At 34.6% G+C, this 21,013-nt stretch overlaps 2 protein-coding genes across 2 annotated transcripts in view; one reads left to right on the plus strand and one right to left on the minus strand.

Moving 5' to 3' along the window:
* On the plus strand, positions 1 to 11,730 carry LOC128882819 (uncharacterized). Its single transcript, XM_054134588.1, has 9 exons — positions 1 to 2,104; positions 2,311 to 2,436; positions 2,509 to 2,626; positions 4,125 to 4,386; positions 5,849 to 5,965; positions 6,056 to 6,146; positions 6,218 to 6,354; positions 8,865 to 8,997; positions 9,087 to 11,730. Exons 1-9 carry the CDS (start codon positions 2,006 to 2,008, stop codon positions 9,138 to 9,140), a joined length of 1,137 nt encoding a protein of 378 aa, XP_053990563.1. The 5' UTR covers positions 1 to 2,005; the 3' UTR covers positions 9,141 to 11,730.
* Positions 10,053 to 21,013, minus strand: part of LOC128882829 (uncharacterized) — a 23,715-nt gene continuing 12,754 nt past the window's right edge. The window contains exons 6-7 of the mRNA XM_054134597.1: positions 20,350 to 20,660; positions 10,053 to 13,724 (exon numbers count right to left, since the gene is read on the minus strand). Coding sequence (XP_053990572.1) covers positions 13,217 to 13,724; positions 20,350 to 20,660 — 819 coding nt within the window. The 3' untranslated portion in view covers positions 10,053 to 13,216. The remainder of the gene's footprint in view (positions 13,725 to 20,349; positions 20,661 to 21,013) is intronic.

The raw sequence follows: 21,013 nt of genomic DNA on the forward strand, positions 1-21,013 counted from the left end.
TTTCCGGACGCAGTAGTTAGTTACAGTAAAATACAAAACACGATACTTCTAGATATGTATTTACTCATTTTTACTCTGCTTATTCGTTTTGTATCCACAAAAACAACCTTCTTTTACGCCTTGACTAATTTATGACTTTACAATACATTTCCTATTCTTTGTACGTGAAAGTGATGTGACATTTCACAAATGATATGTTTCATCATTTGAAGTAGAATTTGTAAAGAAATCAATACTGCGATTGGCTTGACATATGCACTACCGTGAGTTGAGAACCTTGTTATTGCCTCCCTTTACATTTCTCACATAGCTGGACGCATTAAGGGGTTATTATGTCACCTTTGTGGCGAATATAATCAAACTTTCTCTTTAGGTATATAGAGAGATACTTTGAACCTTTAAAATATTGTTTAAAAAAGTCCCATTGAACGTATCATATTATTGAAAAAAATATGACATGTAGAGTGGTAATTTGACGTATCGAATAACATAAGGGGTTATGCTAGTTTAGCAGCCGAAAAATGAGGCGATCTCTACAATTTTTATTATAAATAAGTATGCTACTGATTGTTTCAAAACTTTGTGTGTCTATTAATTAACACGATAAAAGTAGGCTGAATTTGTTTCAACTAAAAATATCGTTTTACTAGCAAGTTATAGTGCAATTGCGAGAGATCGATACAAAAAATTGTTGCCCATGACTGTCATGATATAAAGAATTGCAGTTCTTGCAAAAAAATGTCGGTAAAAGCAGCTTGTTTCCTTGCAAATACTAAGTGTCTACAATTTCATAGATTTGTTTAACATCTTGCAACATAATGTACGAAATAATTTAGGAGATAATGATATTACTCAGTATTTAATTTTCACACTTTGGTTTTTATTCTGCTTTTGTGTAAAATCTTGTGCCACTGGCCTACTATACGTAGCAAAGAGAGACATAACATATAACGTTAACATAAATGTCAACTCTTTACTCTTCTACAGATAATCTTAAAAAAGTTTCTATTCGACCAATTTTAAAATGACATATATTTTTCAAAGTTTCTCCTTAAAGGGGATAAATGGGACTATCTTCTCCATTTTCTTTAGATTTTTAAAACTAAGGCTGCTATAAAAATTATCCATTTATTTAAAAAAAATTGTAAAAAAATATGGTAAAAACAGTTTTCTTTTAACCGAAACAATTTTTAGTTGGTACTTCATTATCTTCTGTATAAGCTTTCAAAGGCCTATTTTCGTCTATACAGGGTGTCCTAAAAATGTTGTAACTCCTTGAAAGGGGTGGACTGCGCGCTAGGCGGCTTCGCTCATACACTACTGCGGCGGCTCCAACGGCATACTCGCGCTCTGATTGGTCAGTGTTTTCCGTTAATATCTCCTCAACGAAGACTCGGACAACATTTTCACTAAGGAAAAAGTTATTTTAAATCACCTCCTGAACCACCCCTTTCAAGGTTTTACAACATTTTTGGGACACTCTGTATTTTAATTCAGCCGCTATAATTTTTCGAAATAAATGTAATACTGATTTCCAAACACTATAAAATCCATAATTTTGTGAAATTTTGGAAAACCTTTGAAATACGTTTATTATTATTAAACATTTTCTCATTTTCAATGAGGATTATGTTTAAGTACACGTACTATTAAAGACTGCAACGTACTCAAATTTCCTCAAAATCTGAAATTGTGCTCCATTTAATGTTCCATTTTCCGTGAAAATATCCGAGGCCAAGGCTAATCAACACGACCATTCTAGTTTACAATTAGAGAGAGCCCTGAAATGGTCGTAATTCCCATCTTTGATGTAGACGATGTAGACGACTGCACTAACATGCTACCATTACTTTTGTTATACCACACATTTCACTGATGCGACAGAGTCTTTAACATAGCTTACATGTTCCATAATTAAAGCTCAGATGATTTAGTGCTTCAGAAAGACGAACAACGAGGATCCAATATATTTGAGATTTCTTACTACAAAACGCTTAAGAACTACATGATATTTTTGGGGCAGTCTCCAACCCAAACAAATAAAAGTAATAAAATTGCTGTAACTTTTGTGGTGGGCTCTACCATTAGCCTGATTTTACCTTCGGTAAGCGGAACACACCGATTCATTAATGTATGCTATTAATCGAATATAAAGCTGTTAATACTGCTAACGTTAACACGTTATCAGTGTGGAGCTTAACGTATTAAACGAGTATACAAATATAAGAACACTAAAAACTGACAAATCCTACATATCAAAATGAATAATCAGATGATATTGTTACACAATCGCAACACGCGATTTGGTAGTTATTCTACTTGAACCTAGCATTAAACAACAAGGATTGGGATGGAAGTATCGAATGTCTACCACATTTAGTAACACTTGCTAACGCTATTGTTAAGTTATCAAGCCTTCAAATGAACAGAGAAAATGTATGTAATACCATTCCTGCTGAAAAAGGAGCGTTATAATGTATAAAATCATTAAAATACATAATATTATAGTTCAAAAGCATATATGTCTCCGTCAAAGAAGAGTGGGAACTGTTACAGCTCCATGATGAAGGCCATTTTCTAGATGTACTCACCCAGAAAGGAAGTAAAATTGCTCAATTGTATAGAAGTAGGTACCTCATAGAAACTTAATATTTGTTCGATTTTTGTAAACAGCGCAATCTGCCTAAACTGTTACAAGTTGTTTTCTCAACAATCAGTAGCATACTTATTTATAATAAAAATTGTAGAGATCGCCTCATTTTTCGGCTGCTAAACTAGCATAACCCCTTATGTTATTCATCACTATCAGTGATGTCGACAAATTTTTGTTTAGTATTGTATGGGACGATAGGTCCTTCCATGTGATGTATTGGAACTGCTGAATGCTCTCTCTCTCTCTCTCTCTCTCTCTCTCTCTCTCTCTCTCTCTCTCGCTGTCCCTACGAATATCCTTATTTACTGGCAGCTACATTGTTCAATATCGGACAAAAAAGAAATTTGTCAACCAATAGTTTCCGAAAAAATAACTTGTAGCAATTTAGGTAACTCACACTGAATAGGGTGTTGTTTATCTACAAGTGGTAAACTGTATAGGGAGTAACTGTACAGGGTGTCCCAAAAATGTTGTAACACCTTGAAAGGGGTTATTCTAGAGTTGATTTGAAACAACTTTTTCTTTAGCGAAAATGTTTTCCGAGTCTTCGTTGAGGAGATATTAACGAAAAACACTGACCAATCACAGCGCGCGTATGCCGTTGGAGCGGCCACGGTAGCGTATGAGCGAAGCCGCCTAGTGCGCAGTTTACGCCTACTGCGGGCGCTTCAACGGTATACGCGCGCTCTGATTGGTCGGGGTTTTCTGTTAATATCTCCTTAACGGAGCCTTGGACAATATTTCGCTAAGGAAAAAATTGTTTCAAATCACCTCCCAAACAACCCCATTCAAGGTGTTACAACATTTTTGGGACACCCTGTATACTTGTATGTATCATCGAAGAAACACAAAACAAAATAATAACGAACTTACATTTGAAGCTTTGTGTCCGAATGATTGATTGCTAAAAATACATAACAATATTTCCATTTCTCTTGTTTTCTTATCTGTTAACAAAAATATTTAAAGAGTTTATGTAAAGCATTTTTTTGAAATTTCTACAAACTACGAATATACATAAGAATAACTACAAGAGGTAACTACCACGCCTTAAAAGGATTACTACTTGTAGGAATATGTCTCGTAGAAAAACTTAAAATGTACAAGGTTTGTTTATAGAAATGTGTAACCTTCGTTCAGGATCAATTTCTCGTGCTGATGAAAATTTAAAAGTCCGATACAATTTTGCAACATGCAACTTCGCCACGAAAGTATAGGCAGCAATTAAAGTTCAGAGTTGATAATTCTGGTATGCGTTGTTTTGAGTCAGTTGAGTACGTGCCAAATATCACACCTGCAAGCTTTACCTACTTAAATTTACATAATGATGCCTTAGATTGTAAAATGCTAAGACACTTTCTGATTTATTTTTGCAGGTGATATCAATTCTAAAAGAAGGTTCCACGTTTCTGTTAATTTGTTAAATTTTGAATACTTCTAACATGAAGTTAGTTTCCTTTATACTTTTCAGTTGTCTTATTATCGTGTTTGCTAATATTTATATCGCTTCCGTTGATTCATCCTGTAATGGATATCATAATACCGCTCAATGAGACTCGACGTCGAGAGCAAGTATTAAACCTTTATTATTTCGTAAACGGTGACGAGTATTTTTATACCATATATATCCATACGGCGTTCAGTGCAATTATAGCTATATTAACTATAGTCGCCGCAGATTCTGTATACATGGTCATTGTTCATCATGCTTCTGGATTATTCGCCGTATGTAGGTAATTATAAACACAACATATGGAACGATGCACGATATAGCTGCGTAGTAACGATCACGATTGATTGTAGTGATGCACTCCGCATTCCGTAATTTAACTAGAAATGGAAGAGCAAAGGAGACCAAAATGCAATATTTTTCAAAAAATTACCTTGAAATTGTTCAGATAGAAAAAGTTTATATAACAGAAAAATTGTTCTCTACCACTTGTTTAAGACGAATCAAATAATAACTTCAGCAGGTAACTCCGAACAGTACAGACGACCCTAATAATAAAAAAAAATTTTCGCCATTTGTTTATACCCATATAACATTCGACATTCTATGTATTTGGATTTTTTCTGCAAAATTATACCCTGCACCCTACATTTACCACATATTCATCATACACATGTTACGTACGTTAACACGTAAAAAATATATTATTAAGAAAGTTATGAGCCTGAAACCAAAAAAGAGCGGGTTTTTTGAAAATTCGATATTTTTTGAACCAGTGATAAAAAAAATCTCAAAATTTACCAGGAAGCCTTTTTTGAGGGGTACTCAAAAATACCAAAGGATTAAGGAAATCAAAAATAAAAATTCGTTTAAACCGTCCAATTTGTAGTGGAATGCCCCATATATTGAAGTAAATATTGTAATTTTTTGTAAGTATTTCCTCGAAAAATATGAAAGATATCAGTTGCCAACCATTGGAGGTCACCATCAAACGTAGCTGTTTTGCGTACATTCTGAAGACCATAGTTTTCACCTGAAATCAATAATAATTTAAGTTTACTTTAAAGACATGTCTTTCTTCTATATGAACCTAAATTTCCATCAAAAAAATTGAATATTGCATTTTTAAAGGTGTTTTAAATTTTTGCCATTATTATATAATATTTTTTTAAATAAAAAGATACTTTAAACAATCATATTACTCCAAATGTAAGTTCTTATAGAAGAAAGACATGTCTTTAAAGTTAAATCTCTTATGGTTGCCTCCAGAATGTATCCAAAACACCTACGTTTGATGGTGACCCCCGATGGATGGCAACTGATATCTTTCATGTTTTCCGAAGAATTACTTCAAAAAAATTACAATATTTATTTGAATATGTGTTTAAAATTTTCTCAAAGTTTCATTAAATTATATATTTATACAATCCTTTCTTGCTAAAAGAAATGCATACAAATCACAAAAAAAGCGTAGTTCTAAACATATTTCCCTCCTTGTCGTCTCCATGGGTGGTTTCCACCACTTTATAAAGCTATAGCTATAGCTTCTGATCCATATATAAGGTCTCGGAAAACAGATAGAACAAATAAAATATAAAGCAGTTTTAAATATGTATATCGCAACTGTTCAACTTCTTTTCATTTCATTTGAAATGTTCAGCATTATGTTCATCAACATTTATAGCTATCACTTTTGTAGCAATAAAAGCAACGTTTGTTTATTCGAGTAATTCTGATAAATACAGATATAAGGTTCAGAAAGCAACAGAAAATAATCCTATATCAGAAAGTGAACGTGCTGCAGAAAGCAAAGGATATCAAGACTTTAGGCAGTGTGTCATAGCTCACAATAAAGCCATCAGGTTTGTAGCAATTAAATAGTACTGAACTAGAATCTATCATTGAACGCTTTATTGAATTCAACTAGATTCGTTATTTTATTCTGTTTTGAGGTTTTTCAAATTCCTGGACAGCCTGAACCGAAATAATTATTTGATTCAATTAGGATTTAACATGGTCGGCATTAGTATCACAGCTTACCAAGTAAGAATAATTGTCCGCAATGACATTGATGTTTTTAAATATTGTTAATCACGTCGATATTTTGTTACCAGGTCATTGTGCACTTGGACGAACTCGACCAAGCCATCAGACACTGTATGTTCTTCACTGCTATGAACTTTCATTTATTCGTCCTCAGTCTACCTGGTCAAGTACTCGTGGATCACAGTTTAGAGTTAGCCACCAACATGTACGTTTGTATCGTCCACAAAGTACAAGAAAAAGAATGTATCGGGCCAATTCGTGAGTTTTTGCGTACTTTTGTTTAAACAAATTTTATTTAAGAAAATATTGTCGTGGAAGTGCGAAGACACCCTATGGTCATTGTTGAGTGGTAACAGGAGTTGGAACAGTTGCAGGTGTAATTGTTACATATCAAGTGGCAGCCAGACTGAAAAGACATTTGAATTGTCTGAGAACTATTTATAAGTTGTATTACGCTGTTGCTACTGTTGTTGTTGTTGTTGTTGTTGTCGTCGTCGTCATCGTCGTCGTCGTCTTTGTTGTTGTCCATGTTGTCGCCGTCGTTGTCATCGTCGTCGTCGTCGTTGTTGTTATAGTATTATGATTTACAATAAACGGACTCGTGGTACGAGAGTTGTGACCGTCGTTTCCAATAGTATAGATACAAGGAAAATATTAATTATCTATGGAATAGCCTACATATCATACGACGTCTCTTTCTTAATTGGTATTTATGCGATACTTATTTCATAAAAATCAAATAGTTTGTAGTATTTATTCGTTATATATGCAACATATATGTAAAGTGTATTTTATTAATTAATATATTACTATTAATACCCAGATAGCACCGGACGTCCCATGGACGTCCATTTTATGTCCAGTTCACATGGGACATAAATTTTGTACGTCCGCTTTGAACTTTCTAAATTTAGGGAAAAATACTTTTTTTTTTAAACAAAATAAATATTATTTATTAATATTCTTTATAATATAATATTTATTCAATATGTAGAACTGAATATTTTTTTCCGAATATAAAATACACTATTTACAATTGTAAATTAATATTAATTAATATTATTATCTCAGATAGCACCGGACGTCCCATGGACGTACAGAAAACGTTCTGGGAATGTCCAGCACCGGACGTTCCATGGGCGTACATAAGACGTTCCTGTTCCTGTGCTATCTGGGTATACAGTCATTATTTAATATTCGCAACAGAATATGTTTTTCCGTAGATAAAACACATATTTATCTAATATTCGCAACAGAATATATGTTTGAACATGTAAAACAAAATGTTTATTCAATATTAGGAATACAATATTTTTTGTACATATGAGATGTGATATGTATGCAATATTTGGAACTATTCAGAATTACCTAGTAAATTAATTCTTCTAACTTTTCAAAAAAAAGTTCAAGTCATTTAGACCAATTTCAAAAGAAGGAATTGTGTTTTAAAAAGTGTCCGAATATTAATGCGAGTCACTATACGTGTATAAGCCTAAAATATGAGTCGGGTTAGCAAAGGTGTTTATGGGTAAGTGAGGAAGCAGGTTGCGGTTGTAGTTCGAAAATCATGGGTTTCGAATCCCGCCGAAGGTAAATAAAAAAAATTGAAAGATCAGCTCGTCGTTTTTATGGAATCCAGTTACAAGAAATAAATACAGTTAACTAAAATCTACCAAGAAATAAAAGAAAATATATAAAATTAAAATTTAATTTTTTTTTAAATCTCAATTTTCAAAATTTATTCAACATTGTCGAAATATTCAATACACTCATGTTCTAAACATAAATTTCATTTTAACGTTCATTTCGATCGTTCGGAAAACGTTTTGGGAATGTCCACACCGAACGTCCCAGGGACGTTCACAGGACGTTCAGGAAACGTTTGGACGTTATCTGGACGTCCCGAACGTTCAGTACCGGACGTCTTATGGATCTAAGATGGCTACCTTTGCTTGCTTCAGTACCTAAGACGTCCCTGTGCTATCTGGGTATTTCATTTTGCATAGGTGTAAATATTTTGGAAATATGCAGTACGTGTATTTCATATTCTGGTACGTCGTAAATACATAAAATTTGTACATATTGTTCAAGATAGAAATCTTATTTTTCCAATCATCATTGTTGTGACACGATTCAATCTTTTCGTCAATAAAGTAATTCGAGTTATGTAATGTAGAACCATAATGGATCAGATTGAATAATAAATAAACTCACAAATACTTTATGAATTTCATTAATCTTGTAGTAAGATCAAATACTTAACAGTGGTTGTTAGTTCCCTTTGAAGTCGTTAAAAGTTGGTCTAAGAAGATTAGGAACTCAGGATGAAAATATTACTAAACAAAAATAAAAGTAAGTCTTTGGTTTTGCAAAAGTTGTTTCAGCTTATGAGTAAATACTATCGTTTACTGTAAATTTTATTCACACAATAGTTAACGTAGAATGCTCTTTTTTATACACTTTAAAAAATAAATGTTGAAAAACATTAGCCATTCTATTCAAATTTATTATAACGAAAGGTAGAAAACTTAACGAAAAGATACGATGAACGCCATGTGGTTTGGGCTGGTATGATTGTATTTACGTAATACCTTTGCTTGCGCTGAACTAAAATTTCACAAAGTTAAATACGCAAAAACTTATGTTAAACCTAACGCGATTAAACAACCTAAACAAAATTTATTCAAGCATTACATTTTGCCAATTTTCTAACAGATACATGTCCAAATGGTACCAAACACCAGTAAGAATGCAAAGGGTACTTTACATAATGCAAATGAGATGCAGTAAAGCGTGTTCATTAACTGCGGGTGGATTGTACGACATGAATATAGAGAATTTTGGAATGGTATGTAACAATACAGATATAACGGAACAATATATTTTTAACGTTATTATGTAAACAGCACTTAATAACAAATACAATTTCGATTCAAGATTTTTAAAACGTGCATGTCGTATTTCACGATGTTGCTGTCAATGAAAGAGTAATTCGCCATTATTATTGAAGTGAACATTTTCTTGTTGGTGGAGAGTAGTATACTGGTCAATTGACATACAACAAAATAAACTGCTTGTACTCTAAATAATAGTCGAGTTGAAAAGTTATGGGGTTATATTACATATGTGTAGTAAAGTTTCATTGAACATTTCAATAAACTTGTTGAACTATATGGTTTTTAACTGTTATTATTTAAATGAACCTCTCATATAAATACTAAAGATTATTTCTTGCGGTACAAGGACAATTCATGAAATTATTAAATTCTTGCACCTGATAATCTAGCACAAGGATGTTTGAACCTTTCAGGCCAATACAATGTACTTCTGAATTACAGTTAAAATGTTCAGTTACATTATGTATGTAAATTATTGTGTATCTTAATTGATCGTTAAATAAGAACATCTGATTATTGTTTTGCATAATTTGCTTTACATTGTAAGTTTTACAATGTAATCGAAATAAACTATGGCGAACCGGATTGGTAATGCTCATGGGCCAGTGTTGGCCTGTGGGTCGTAGTTTGAAGACCCCTAACATAGCATAAACATTCCTAAATCAGTCTCAAACACTCTTCATTTTTACCAACAGTCATTCTGCTTTTTCTCGATACCACATATGTTTTGTATTATCCGATGTAATAGAGATATTGCAGGTGGCCAAGGTAAGTGAAAAACACCCTGTATATACGATATAGTTTCATCAAATAATTTAAAATTCAAATATTCGTACAATTTTACACGTGTTTCGGACTTATATTACGCAATATATTTTCAAGGGAATCAAAATACATATTGTCGTCGTATAATATTTATTAACTTTTTCAACACGACCAAGCGGCATGTTGATTGTGGCTCAGCACCGATCACGTGTACGTAATCACCTATCCTACATGCTGTGTACGTAAATATACGTACACATTTGTGTATACACATATATACATAAATGTATGTGCGCGTAAAAAAGTGTGGACCTTATGAAAGAAATAGAAACAGTTGCCGTCTTCATTGTCATAACGCTCGAATTTGTAACAACTACTTAGCTGACATAATAATACTTCATCCCTCTTCGTCTTTGTGAGCATAATTAACAATCATCGTCCATAATATGACTATCTTTATGTAACAACATTATCAGAAATTACTTTCGCCAGATAATGGAAAAGTATATTCGCGAGACTGGTCGATAACGATTAAAATCGTTAAAACGTAATTAACATTAATTCAAGTTAACGCAAGATTTCTCCTAAACTAAGAGGTTGTTCGTAGCGTAACGCAATTTGTCGGATAGAAATTGCTAGATGCAAACGGCGTTTTAAAAACAATACGCGTTCTACTCGTTCGCTATAGATTAAATACTAGATGTTCTAAATACATATTATACATACATAAACTACGACTAGGTATTGATCCTATGGATATGCGTATGTTTTATTTATACGTTGTGCGGATTTTATAGGTGTGTTCAAAAGAATGTACCATCGGTACAGTGTTACTATCAAATCTCACGTTATAGCCGGCAATGTAGACCGATTGTGTAGGCCTTGCTTGGTAAACATCTACATCTTAATCAGTTTCACGGTGATCGGCTTCGTTCTAACAGAAAGAAACTTATAAGTAAATACACGTATAAAATCGTGAAAGAAGCACCATAGCGTAAGAGTTGCAGGATCGACCCGGAAAGTTCACTCGATACTTTCCTGGCCGGTCATGAGTCCTTCTCACGTAGAAAAATATTATTCATCAGCTTTTCGATGAGCGTCGCGCCTTCGTCAACGACAGCACTCCGTATTGGTTCGTTGACAGGCACCGTTCTCCATTTTCGAAAACGAAATTTATCAGGTGTGGACCGCAAATTGTAGAAAAAACGGTATGTCCCCCTTCCCTCGAGCGCCGGATTAAGATTTTGTAGACCCTTGGGCTACAGGTACTGTGAGCATATATATGTATACAGTACATTGTTATCTTTGCCATAGTTTCTTTGCTACAAATATGTATATGTATATACAGTATATTAGTTAAATCCTTTAGGATATTTGAGGCTCTTACGTCCCAGTTTTTTGTACTTGATATTAATCGAGGCTTCCCAGTGTAAGCCATATCCTATGGATAAGAGACTCTGACGTGAGTAGCTTAGAATCAAAAATCTCCAGCAAACCCCAACAAAAACTGTTGAAAGGAATACAGCAGCTACAATTAAAACAGCCGATCGACTAGATAATATTCACAAATTCGTCCTACCAAAATAAAGTACCTAAACTTTATGGATTTTCAAAATTCATAAACTCAATATCATACTTTGACCAATCGTAGGCACAATAATAGTCTCAATATATAAACTTGCAAAATACCATACCATCGACCATACATCTCTCACCTACAACATAGATAAGCATGCACGAAATTTGCACATGTACATGAAATCAAAGTCATCTACAAATAATTATGGAATTTTAATGTATTTACATATAACAGTAAACATGTAAAACTACTAAAATATACTAAAATTTTGTTGTTTATTTTTAATCATTTTTTTTCATTCTTATAGTCACATGAAATTTGTATGGAAAAAGAGGATAAATCTCACGTTGCTATTCTCAATGAAAAATAAATAACAAAAATTGTGTTACTATTAGGTATGAACACGCTGACATTTTACAATTATTTGTTATGCGAAATAAAAATTCGTAAAAGATATAATTTTTTCTTTCGCACGAATGATGATAGCCTCTTAATCCTACCCCTCTCCCTTCAAGAATAATTTAGTAATCATCTTCTTAATCGATAGATTTATTGATAGTCAATATTTGCAAGAATGAAAATCTCGATGAAGAAATAGAGCTTACATTAAGAACGCTTTACTTTTAAATAGTTTCAACAAGAACAAAGTATAGGAAAGTCTAAAGTAGATAAAACAATAGGAAGAAACAGAAATACGGATGAAGAGAGAAAAACTCTCAAGTATTATCATTAAGTATATAGAAAATATCGTGCTCATGCGGTTAAGTATACATTGGTGAAACTGAAAATGCGATGTTTACGTCCGAAAGAACACGAAAGATGCGTCAGATTAGGCTACATACGATCAACTGTAGCAAAACACCAAATAATTACGAGCCATCAAATACTTTTTGACAAAACGAAATTAATCGAAATATCATTGGAGACATAGGATATATTTTGAACCCTATCTGGAACACACTGCTCCCAATTTTTCGGTAGTTCATCTAAATAATCGGAACAACTTCCATAGATGACCAGTAAACCGTGTCACGTCAATAATGTCAGTGTGTCATTTATTTCTAAAGTTAGCTGCAACACTGACGAAACATCGGAGTATTTTATCCAAAAGACACGGTTTACAACCGTAAGTCTCAGTTAGTATCAATTAAATCCTTTGTTAATCCTTTGCACTTCTGAAGTTTCTCTACGACACCATGCAAATTCTGCGTCATGGCTTTTCGGGCCTCATTATGATGACACGTTGTGTAGGGAAACCGTTTGAAGCACAAGGGATTAAAATACATAATTTAAAATATCTATATTTGATTTAACAATCACAAATAAAACAACTTTTCACTTAACGTCTGTAAGTCCTTGAGCTAGCGAAGGTCCTTAGGCTGTAGCCCCTAAAGTCTATGCCTTAATCCGACTCTATACCCCCTCTTCTAATCCCGACTTGGTGGAATTTCTCGCAGAAAGCGACGATCTACTGTGAGAAATTAACACGTTGGCTGTCACAGTTTTGTTACTTTTGTTGAACAAAATGCTTCACGACACAACTCTTTGCACAGGCGCCAGCTACGAGGTAACTCGTTACTTATTTTATTTTTGAATAAATATTTGGTACTCTAACGCATACTATTTTTATTCTCCCTTCAAACGTTCATTATTTATAATTTACTTGTAGATGGCGTCTGATGACAAATCGTCAGCTACGAGCGATGCTCGTAGTTAACAGACAACGTGTGTTAAGGGCCACCATAGTTATAGAAATAGGTTCTCGCTACTTTGGGCGTACCAGTAAAATTACCAATGTCCCACAAGATGTCGACGATGGTTTTCTGCTACCTGACCGATTTCAACACAGGACCTGTTTTTATCCGTGGTGTCATCGCCGGTATTGGGTCCAATGTTGGTAGTAAACATTCAGTATTCAGGTCCGCCCAAGTTTTGCCAACGCTGTCTGATAATCTATCCTTGTATTTGTAGGCCGTTCTATCGACTACCGATTGAGTCTTTATACAGTCGTCGCCGCCGAATTCGCAGACCCGATAATGGTGTAAAATCGCAGCTTCCGACGGTACGTTTAGAGTTCCGTGTCCAGGTATGAACTCCCAAACAAAGTGATTACCAGCTTCGACGATGTCCTGCGGCTTGCAGACGTACTTTGAGCGCTGTTTCTGTGGGTGCAGTTTAGTTCTACGTCTCGTTTTCCTTAATGTGATTAAACCAGCTTCGATTGGTGTCCGGCTCATCACTATGAATGGGTCGTCGGCCCATTGTAAATAAAAGAAAGCGTTTTGAAAGGAATATGCTCCGGTGGACTTTGTGTTTATACGACTGGTCATCCATCTGGAAAACGATAAGTCCTGGTTAAAAATGTAAGTGGTCCAGACACTAGTTTTTTGTTTGTTTTAAGTAATAAAATGCATGGAAGTCATTGGTAAGGGGATGGTGTTTAAAATTTGAAACTAGAGTAAACCTCCTTTCCCTATAAACTGCAGATTCCCTTTTCTCTACTTATAAATATAACCACTGAAGATAACTATAGTTTCATGATTGATGTATATATTACGCATGACACTTTCAATCTTAAAAATTCCTGCTGCAAAGACTGCTTATTTTCCTCTTTGTCTATTTCAATTTATCTTTTTTGCTATTTTTGATTATACAGGGTGGGGAAAAAGTATGGAAACCCCTAGATATCTCGCGAGTTTAATGATAAAACAAAAAAACAAAGGTCACACCTTAGGTAACTTTCAACAAAGAATCCAATGGTGATGTTGGTTAGACCATTGAACCTCATTTTCAAGGTCAACTTGATTTCTATAAATGGGAATCCCTATTTTTGATGCCATATAAGGGAATCCTTCTGGGTACAAATGGAAAAATTGGTGTTACTATCAGGTACTTACAGTCAGTGTAAGAAGTACTCGTACAACAACCAATTTAAGATCAATGATTCCTATACGAATACTTCTTACGCTGACTGTATGTAGTATATAAAATCGATTACAACAATTTTCGTTAAAAAATTCCAATGTCAATTGCCAGGTGTACAGAGCTACGACATGCAACCTTGGCAATTAATAACTCAGCAACAGTTTATGTAAAGTACATGTGTAGCACAAAGTACATCTCTAAAGAACAATTTTCCGTATTGTTCAAGGCAATGGAGATATTTAGGGTGGTCACATTAAATGGGATAATTAACCAGCGTATGTAACTTTAGATAAGTACGACCGATTTGTTTCTATACTGCACTAGACAACATTTATTTGCTGTTCAACTTCCTAATGAAATACCGTGATGAAACGTCATATAATGGTCATCAATTTATGAACTGCGGGGCAAGTATTGATCCACGATGACTTACCAATTGATTTATTAACTAAATATAACATCATCATTATCATTAGAAATGATTATCAATAGAAAAATAAAATTTTTGATAGACTTCAAGTTTTTTACCAATTATTGTTCAATTTATGTAATATTCCAACTATCACGAATGATTTCAACTTTGACATTCCTACTTCTACAAATAAATTGAAGATGACCATTTCTACTTTTACAAACAACTGGAACTTTCTTATTTTAACTTACATATCCAATATATGTAAGAGGTAATTCTGTTAGAGAAATAATTTCAGAGGTTGGTATTGCTTCTATTAGTAAAGGTGGCAATACTGAAAAACAACAGAGTGTGTGCGAGTGCGAATGTGTCCGGGGCAGACCCTGTTAGAATGTCGGAATTAACGAACGTGCTAAGCGTAAAACTGCAAAACGTGGTTCGAGAATTTTATTTAATAATCTAAGGAAATCGTACATAATAATCGCAGATACCGAGTGTTCATTTAGTGTGTTAAATTAACCACAAACTGAATATATTTTTCTTTATATTATTTACGAAACATAAATAACTGCGCACGTTTTATTTCCTTCCTTCGCTGAACCTCAACAAATTCCACCAAATGTAAATTCGTAGAGACTCGTAAGAATGTGTACATCTTGTTATACAATAAAATAATTTTTGGACAAAAATATAACCGACTTCGAAAAAATATTAAAATTGCACTAACAAGTATAAAATAATTTTTATTTCATTTATATTAAATGATATTCAATAATATATTAAATTTCTATTTCCGTTATATTAAATTATGTTAAATAATCTTTTCGTAGTCGGCGCAAAATTAAAAATGTTTATTTCCTGCTTGAGTTAGTTTTTGGTGAATGCGGCAATGTTGAGTGCTTTTAATGTATACACGTATACTGTCTACGTGAAAGTCCAGGTCGATCCCCTGGGCTTGTTAATGCCAATAGACTTCCCCAGAAAAAGAGGACCCAAAAGCAAAACTCCCTAGATTGATTGATCAAGTCTAGAGTTTTACGTGGTTTCCGAGTAGCTGCCTCGATGAAATGTAATAATGGAGAGGGCTTATCTTTCCATTCTCTTTCCTGGCCGGCTGTGTGAGGGTTCGTTAGAATAAGAAACCCTACCAGTGGTCACTGGTACTAATAATCAGTTATTAGGCGCCTGTTTGTCCTTTTACAAACCCATCACCTTCGTGTGGGTGCAGGTATGGCCGTATAGCCGAGATACTGTCCTATGAAACGCTCAGCCAGACAAGAAAGGTATACGTGAAAGTACTGTCTGAGTAGATTTGGAATAGTTTTTGGTGGAGGCGCCGATGGAGAAAGTGTTAATATGTATATACGATGTCTAAAGTAGATATGACGATTGCAATAATTTAAGGGCATAAGATTTGTCTCTCCAACAGAAATTTAAACCAAATTTGGTAATTTTTAATGTAAGTAATTTTTAATTTTGCGCCGGCTACGAAAAGATTATTTAACATAATTTAATATAAAGGAAATAAAAATTTAATATATTATTGAATATAATTTAATATAAATGAAATAAAAATTATTTCATACTTTTTAGTGCAATTTTAATATTTTTTCGAAGTCGGTTATATTTTTGTCCAAAAATTATTTTATTTAACTCTTTTTAGTGGTAATCTATAATCAATAGGTTTCATGCAATAACAATAGTTATGAGCAATATACAGGATGACCCAAAAATGTTGGAGGTCCTTGAAAGGGGTAGTTCCGGGACAGGTGGGGTGGTGATTTGAAACAATTATTCCTTAGCGAAAATGGTGTTCAAGGCTTTGTTAAGGGGATATTCCAGAAAGAGAAACTCACGACCAATCAGAAAAATAAATGCTGTTATAACAGTCAAGGATTTAATAATGTGGCTGCAAACTGTAGGGAATCTAGAAAGAATGTAACGCCTACAAGAAGAGGACATAGAGGAAATTTTCAAAGAGGATTTCAAGGTAGATCAAGCAGACAGATTAATGTAAGAGGGGAAACTTCATTGCAAACCACAGATAAAGCTATCCAAAGAGTTAATGAAATTTCACAAACAAAAGTGACTTGTGAAGGAACTAAAAAAGAATTTGAGGTGGGTACAAATGATAATTGTCGTATTTGGTTATTGGATTCTGGTTCCATGAGTCATATGACCTATGATAAACTAATATGTAATAAATTGATTGATGAAAAGAGAGAAATTGCACTAGCAGATAAAGAAGGAAAAACATTCACATCTGAGAGTATTGGTGAAGTAGTATTAAGACAATCTGGAACAAAGAGAAATGTGAGACTTGAAGAAGTATTGTATTACACGTCTCCTTCTCGAGATCAACCTGCAGTACCCCCACTTCCCGCCGATATCGCTTCCCATTCTTTCGTTTTGTGCCGATTAGCCATCAGTTCGAAAAATTGAATAGAATGTCTAAAGACTTATGGAAATGGTGCGAGCAGAGAAATTTGTGGATTTTCGCGTCGTACATTCCATCCGAAATGGATTATGAAGCTGATACAGAATCACGAAAATTAGAGTCTAACACCGAGTTCGAGCTGTCGCGTGGAGCCTTCGAGAAATTAAGCGCATTGTATGGTAGACCAGACATCGATCTATTTGCGAGCCGAGTAAATGCCAAATGTGCTATTTATGTATCCTGGCATAGGGTTTACGCTCTTTTGGAAACCCTTTTTCTTTTACGCCTTTCCACCATTCTCGATCATTCTGTGAGTCATGCAAAAAATTAAGAATGAGAGATCAAAGGGTATTGTTGTGGTACCTGAGTGGCCTTCTCAACTGTGGTTCCCTATTTTTCAGTCCCTGTTAATCTCAGAACCGTTAAAGTTTAGACCTAATTCGAGTATAATTGTTTGCTCCAACAGGAACGCGTCAAAATTTTGGAAGAACCTTACCCTGGTTGCAGGAGTCTTGTCCGGATAAGCTTTGAGATGAAGGAGGTTCCAAAAGATTCAATGAAAATATTGTTGGCATCGCTCAGCGACTCATCATGGAAACAATATGATTCCGCTTTGAGGAAATGGTGGTCTCTTTGCCAAACGAGAAAAATCAGCCCGTACTCAAATTTTGTTCCAAATGTTTTAACTTTTCTGACAGAAGCATTTGAAAAGGGAGGTTCTCAGGGCACATTGAATTCCTATAGATCCGCTATTTCGTTGCTCGTAGGTCCAGAGCTAGCTCAGGATTTTAGGTTAAAAAGATTTTTCAAGGCAATGAGTAGATTGAGGCCGTCGAGGCCTAAGTATAGTTCAACTTGGGATCCGAAGATGGTCTTAGATTATTTAGTTACGTTGCTGCCAAATGAGAAAATGAACTTGAGAGACTTGTCGTTAAAACTTATCATATTACTCGCTCTTATAAAATTAGAAAATATTCAGCGTAAGAGTAATGTAATAGAAATAAAGATTCCTGCACATATAAAAACATCGAGCAAAAACAGGAATCACTCCGTACTGGTGCTCCCTTTTTATTCAGTAAACGTCAAAATTTGTGTTGCTTCGGCTCTGGAGTGTTATATCACGAGGACCGCGAGTATTCGAGGGTCAGAAAGTTCGCTGTTCGTATCATTTAAAAGACCGTTTGGGGCTGTTGGAGCACAATAACTTAGCCGTTGGACCAAGGAAGTTCTGGGTAAAAGCGAGTTAGACACAGATATTTTCACCGCTTATTCCACGAGACACGCGTCGACTTCGGCGGAGAAGAGAAAGGGACTTGATTTAGATACTTTAAGACGAACGGCGGGTTGGACTGTCAACTCGCAAACTTTTGCAAAATTTTATAATTTACCGTTATTGAATCCTACTGATTCTTTTGCTAACACGATATTAGGTGATTAAAAAAAATAGTCGTGTTTGGAGTAGAGAAAAATGTTCTATTCTTTATATATAAAATAGTTCTGAGTAAGGTAATGTTTATAAAGGGTCTTTTTTACTTTACTTCCGTTTTATCGCCGTAACAAGCGTTGAACATCTACAGGTTGATCTCGAGAAAGAGCCGCGTAATACAATTATATGATTAAACGAACTTACCTAAGTGAAGTTCTATCATAATTGTATGAAGCGCCTCTTTCGAGATGATCAACCCCACCCTATAAATCCCTAAGTCAATCTTTCATTGACACCCATATAATTGTTACGGCTTAGCTTTGAAATAATGAAGCTTGACGGGGGTGCAGACATGGGAGACGATGCCCGCCCCTTTTTTGATTTTTAGCTTTGAAGTTTGTGGCGATATCGGCGGGAAGTGGGAGTACTACAGGTTGATCATCTTGAAAGAGGCGCTTCATACAATTATGATAGAACTTCACTTAGGTAAATTCGTTTAATCATATAATTATGCATGTTTAATTTGAACATTAATTTGCTTTCTGTAGCTAAAATAATAGACCATGGTTATAATGTAAAATTCAATAAATTTGGAGCTCTGATATATAAAGAACCAAATGAGGTAGAAATGACAGCAGTTCGAGTGGATAATGGATATTACGTAAGAACATTCATCGAGGAAGAAGAGGCAGTGGCGATTTCAATGGATGATCTTTGGCACAAGAGATTAGGTCACGCTAATAAAGAAGTTCTAGAAAAAATGAAGAAGAATCTAGTAATAGGAATGACAAATAAGGTAAGGATGGAATGTAGACCATGTGTTGAGGGAAGACTTGTAGAAAGCATCATCAAAGATTAGAAGGAAGACAGACAAACAACATTATGCAATTGTGGCATATAGATTTGGTAGGATCTATTAAGCCATCATCACATGGAAGAAAGAATTATATAATGACAGTGGTCGATGATTATTCCAGAATGATATTTGTACAATTACCAGACTGAATCAAAAATTGAAGAGAATAAGATCAGACAATGGTGGAGAATTTCTAGGAAGAGATTTAAAATATTGGTTTCAACAAAAGGAAATTAAACATGAACAAAGTCCCCCCATGATCCCACAATGTAACGGGATAGCAGAAAGAGCAAATAAAACAATAATAGAAACTACCAGAACAATAATGTCTGATTCACAGCTACTTTTAGCTTTCTGGGGAGAGGCAGTTTGTACTGCTGTATATATAAGAAATCGGGTAAAATCAGAAGTGCATGATAAAACTCCATATGAGATACGGTATAATAGAAGGCCAAATGTGCAACATTTAAAAAGGTTTGGCATATCTATTGAATAAAGGTGAAGGGAGGCAAAAGTTTGATCCAAAGACTGAAAAAGGAATTTTTGTGGGATATAGTACAAATAATACCTACCGAATATATATTTCAAAGGCAGATAAAATCAGGTGTGATTGTGATGTAAAATTTGAAGGGAACATGAATGGATCAGAACTGTTGTACAATAATAAGAGAAATGTTGAAGATGTATGCGTGGAAAGTGAGTTAGGTTGGTATGCGTGTGAGGAAAAAAGGTTAGAGCGAATAAAGTTAAAAAAGCATGCACGTAGGATTAATGATGTCTTAATATTCTAATCAATTATTAAATATATTAATCACAAAAAGTGTCCAAATTTGTCCCACCTTCCCACATATATGACTACTTGGTTTCGTGTTATATGATCGGTGAATGTTAACAAGCTCTCACCTTATAAGATCAATTATCGTGTCGTTATGCCTCGGTATAATAAACTCGTCGAGGTCCACCAACGCCACGTACTCGTATTTGTACATAGATCGATAAAGGCAATCGTTCAGGGCGGCGAACAATCCTTCTGTACGAATTTCTCGTTGCGAAATCATGTCCAAATGATGCCAAGGTAACACAGTAACGAGACCTTTAGCTTCGTAGTACTTGAGAGCGCATCCGGCCTCTGCGCCAACCGTGTCATTGTACAGAGTCACGTGGGCAGCGCCAAGCAGTCTATGCAACTCGATAAACTCCACGAGTTGCAGCACCTATAAAATTTTCATACATGTACAGACGGATTAAAAAAACGTGTCGCAAGTTCAGTTCAGGTATCCCGGGTATTAATGTATCGATTCGACCCGGTAGTATTGTGGCCGACACCCTCAGCGTTAAATTCTTGCTTTCTAATCGAGAATGTAATAATTTCAGTATAACATCTACATCTAATATATTTCGTGTATTTAATCAATTTTAAAGTTGGAACAACCAGTTTTAAATTAAAACTCTTAATTTACTTCAATGTAATCCTTAATTAGACCTTTCGCATATAACAACGTCTGACACGTAGTAAGGAATTCGTGTCGAACATGAAAAGTACATGAGTCCGACACGTCGTATAAAT

This window comes from Hylaeus volcanicus, unplaced genomic scaffold, assembly GCF_026283585.1.
Source record: "Hylaeus volcanicus isolate JK05 unplaced genomic scaffold, UHH_iyHylVolc1.0_haploid 12192, whole genome shotgun sequence".
NCBI classification, from domain to species: Eukaryota; Metazoa; Arthropoda; class Insecta; order Hymenoptera; family Colletidae; genus Hylaeus; species Hylaeus volcanicus.

Excerpts from the sequence above, each read along its gene's own strand:
- LOC128882819 (XM_054134588.1), top strand. The coding sequence starts at position 2,006 with ATGATATTTTTGGGGCAGTCTCCAACCCAAACAAATAAAAGTAATAAA. Across the intron at positions 2,105-2,310 it reads TTAGCCTGATTTTACCTTCG|TTATTCTACTTGAACCTAGC; the intron begins GTAAGCGGAACA and ends GCGATTTGGTAG. Across the intron at positions 5,966-6,055 it reads GCTCACAATAAAGCCATCAG|GTTTTTCAAATTCCTGGACA; the intron begins GTTTGTAGCAAT and ends TTCTGTTTTGAG.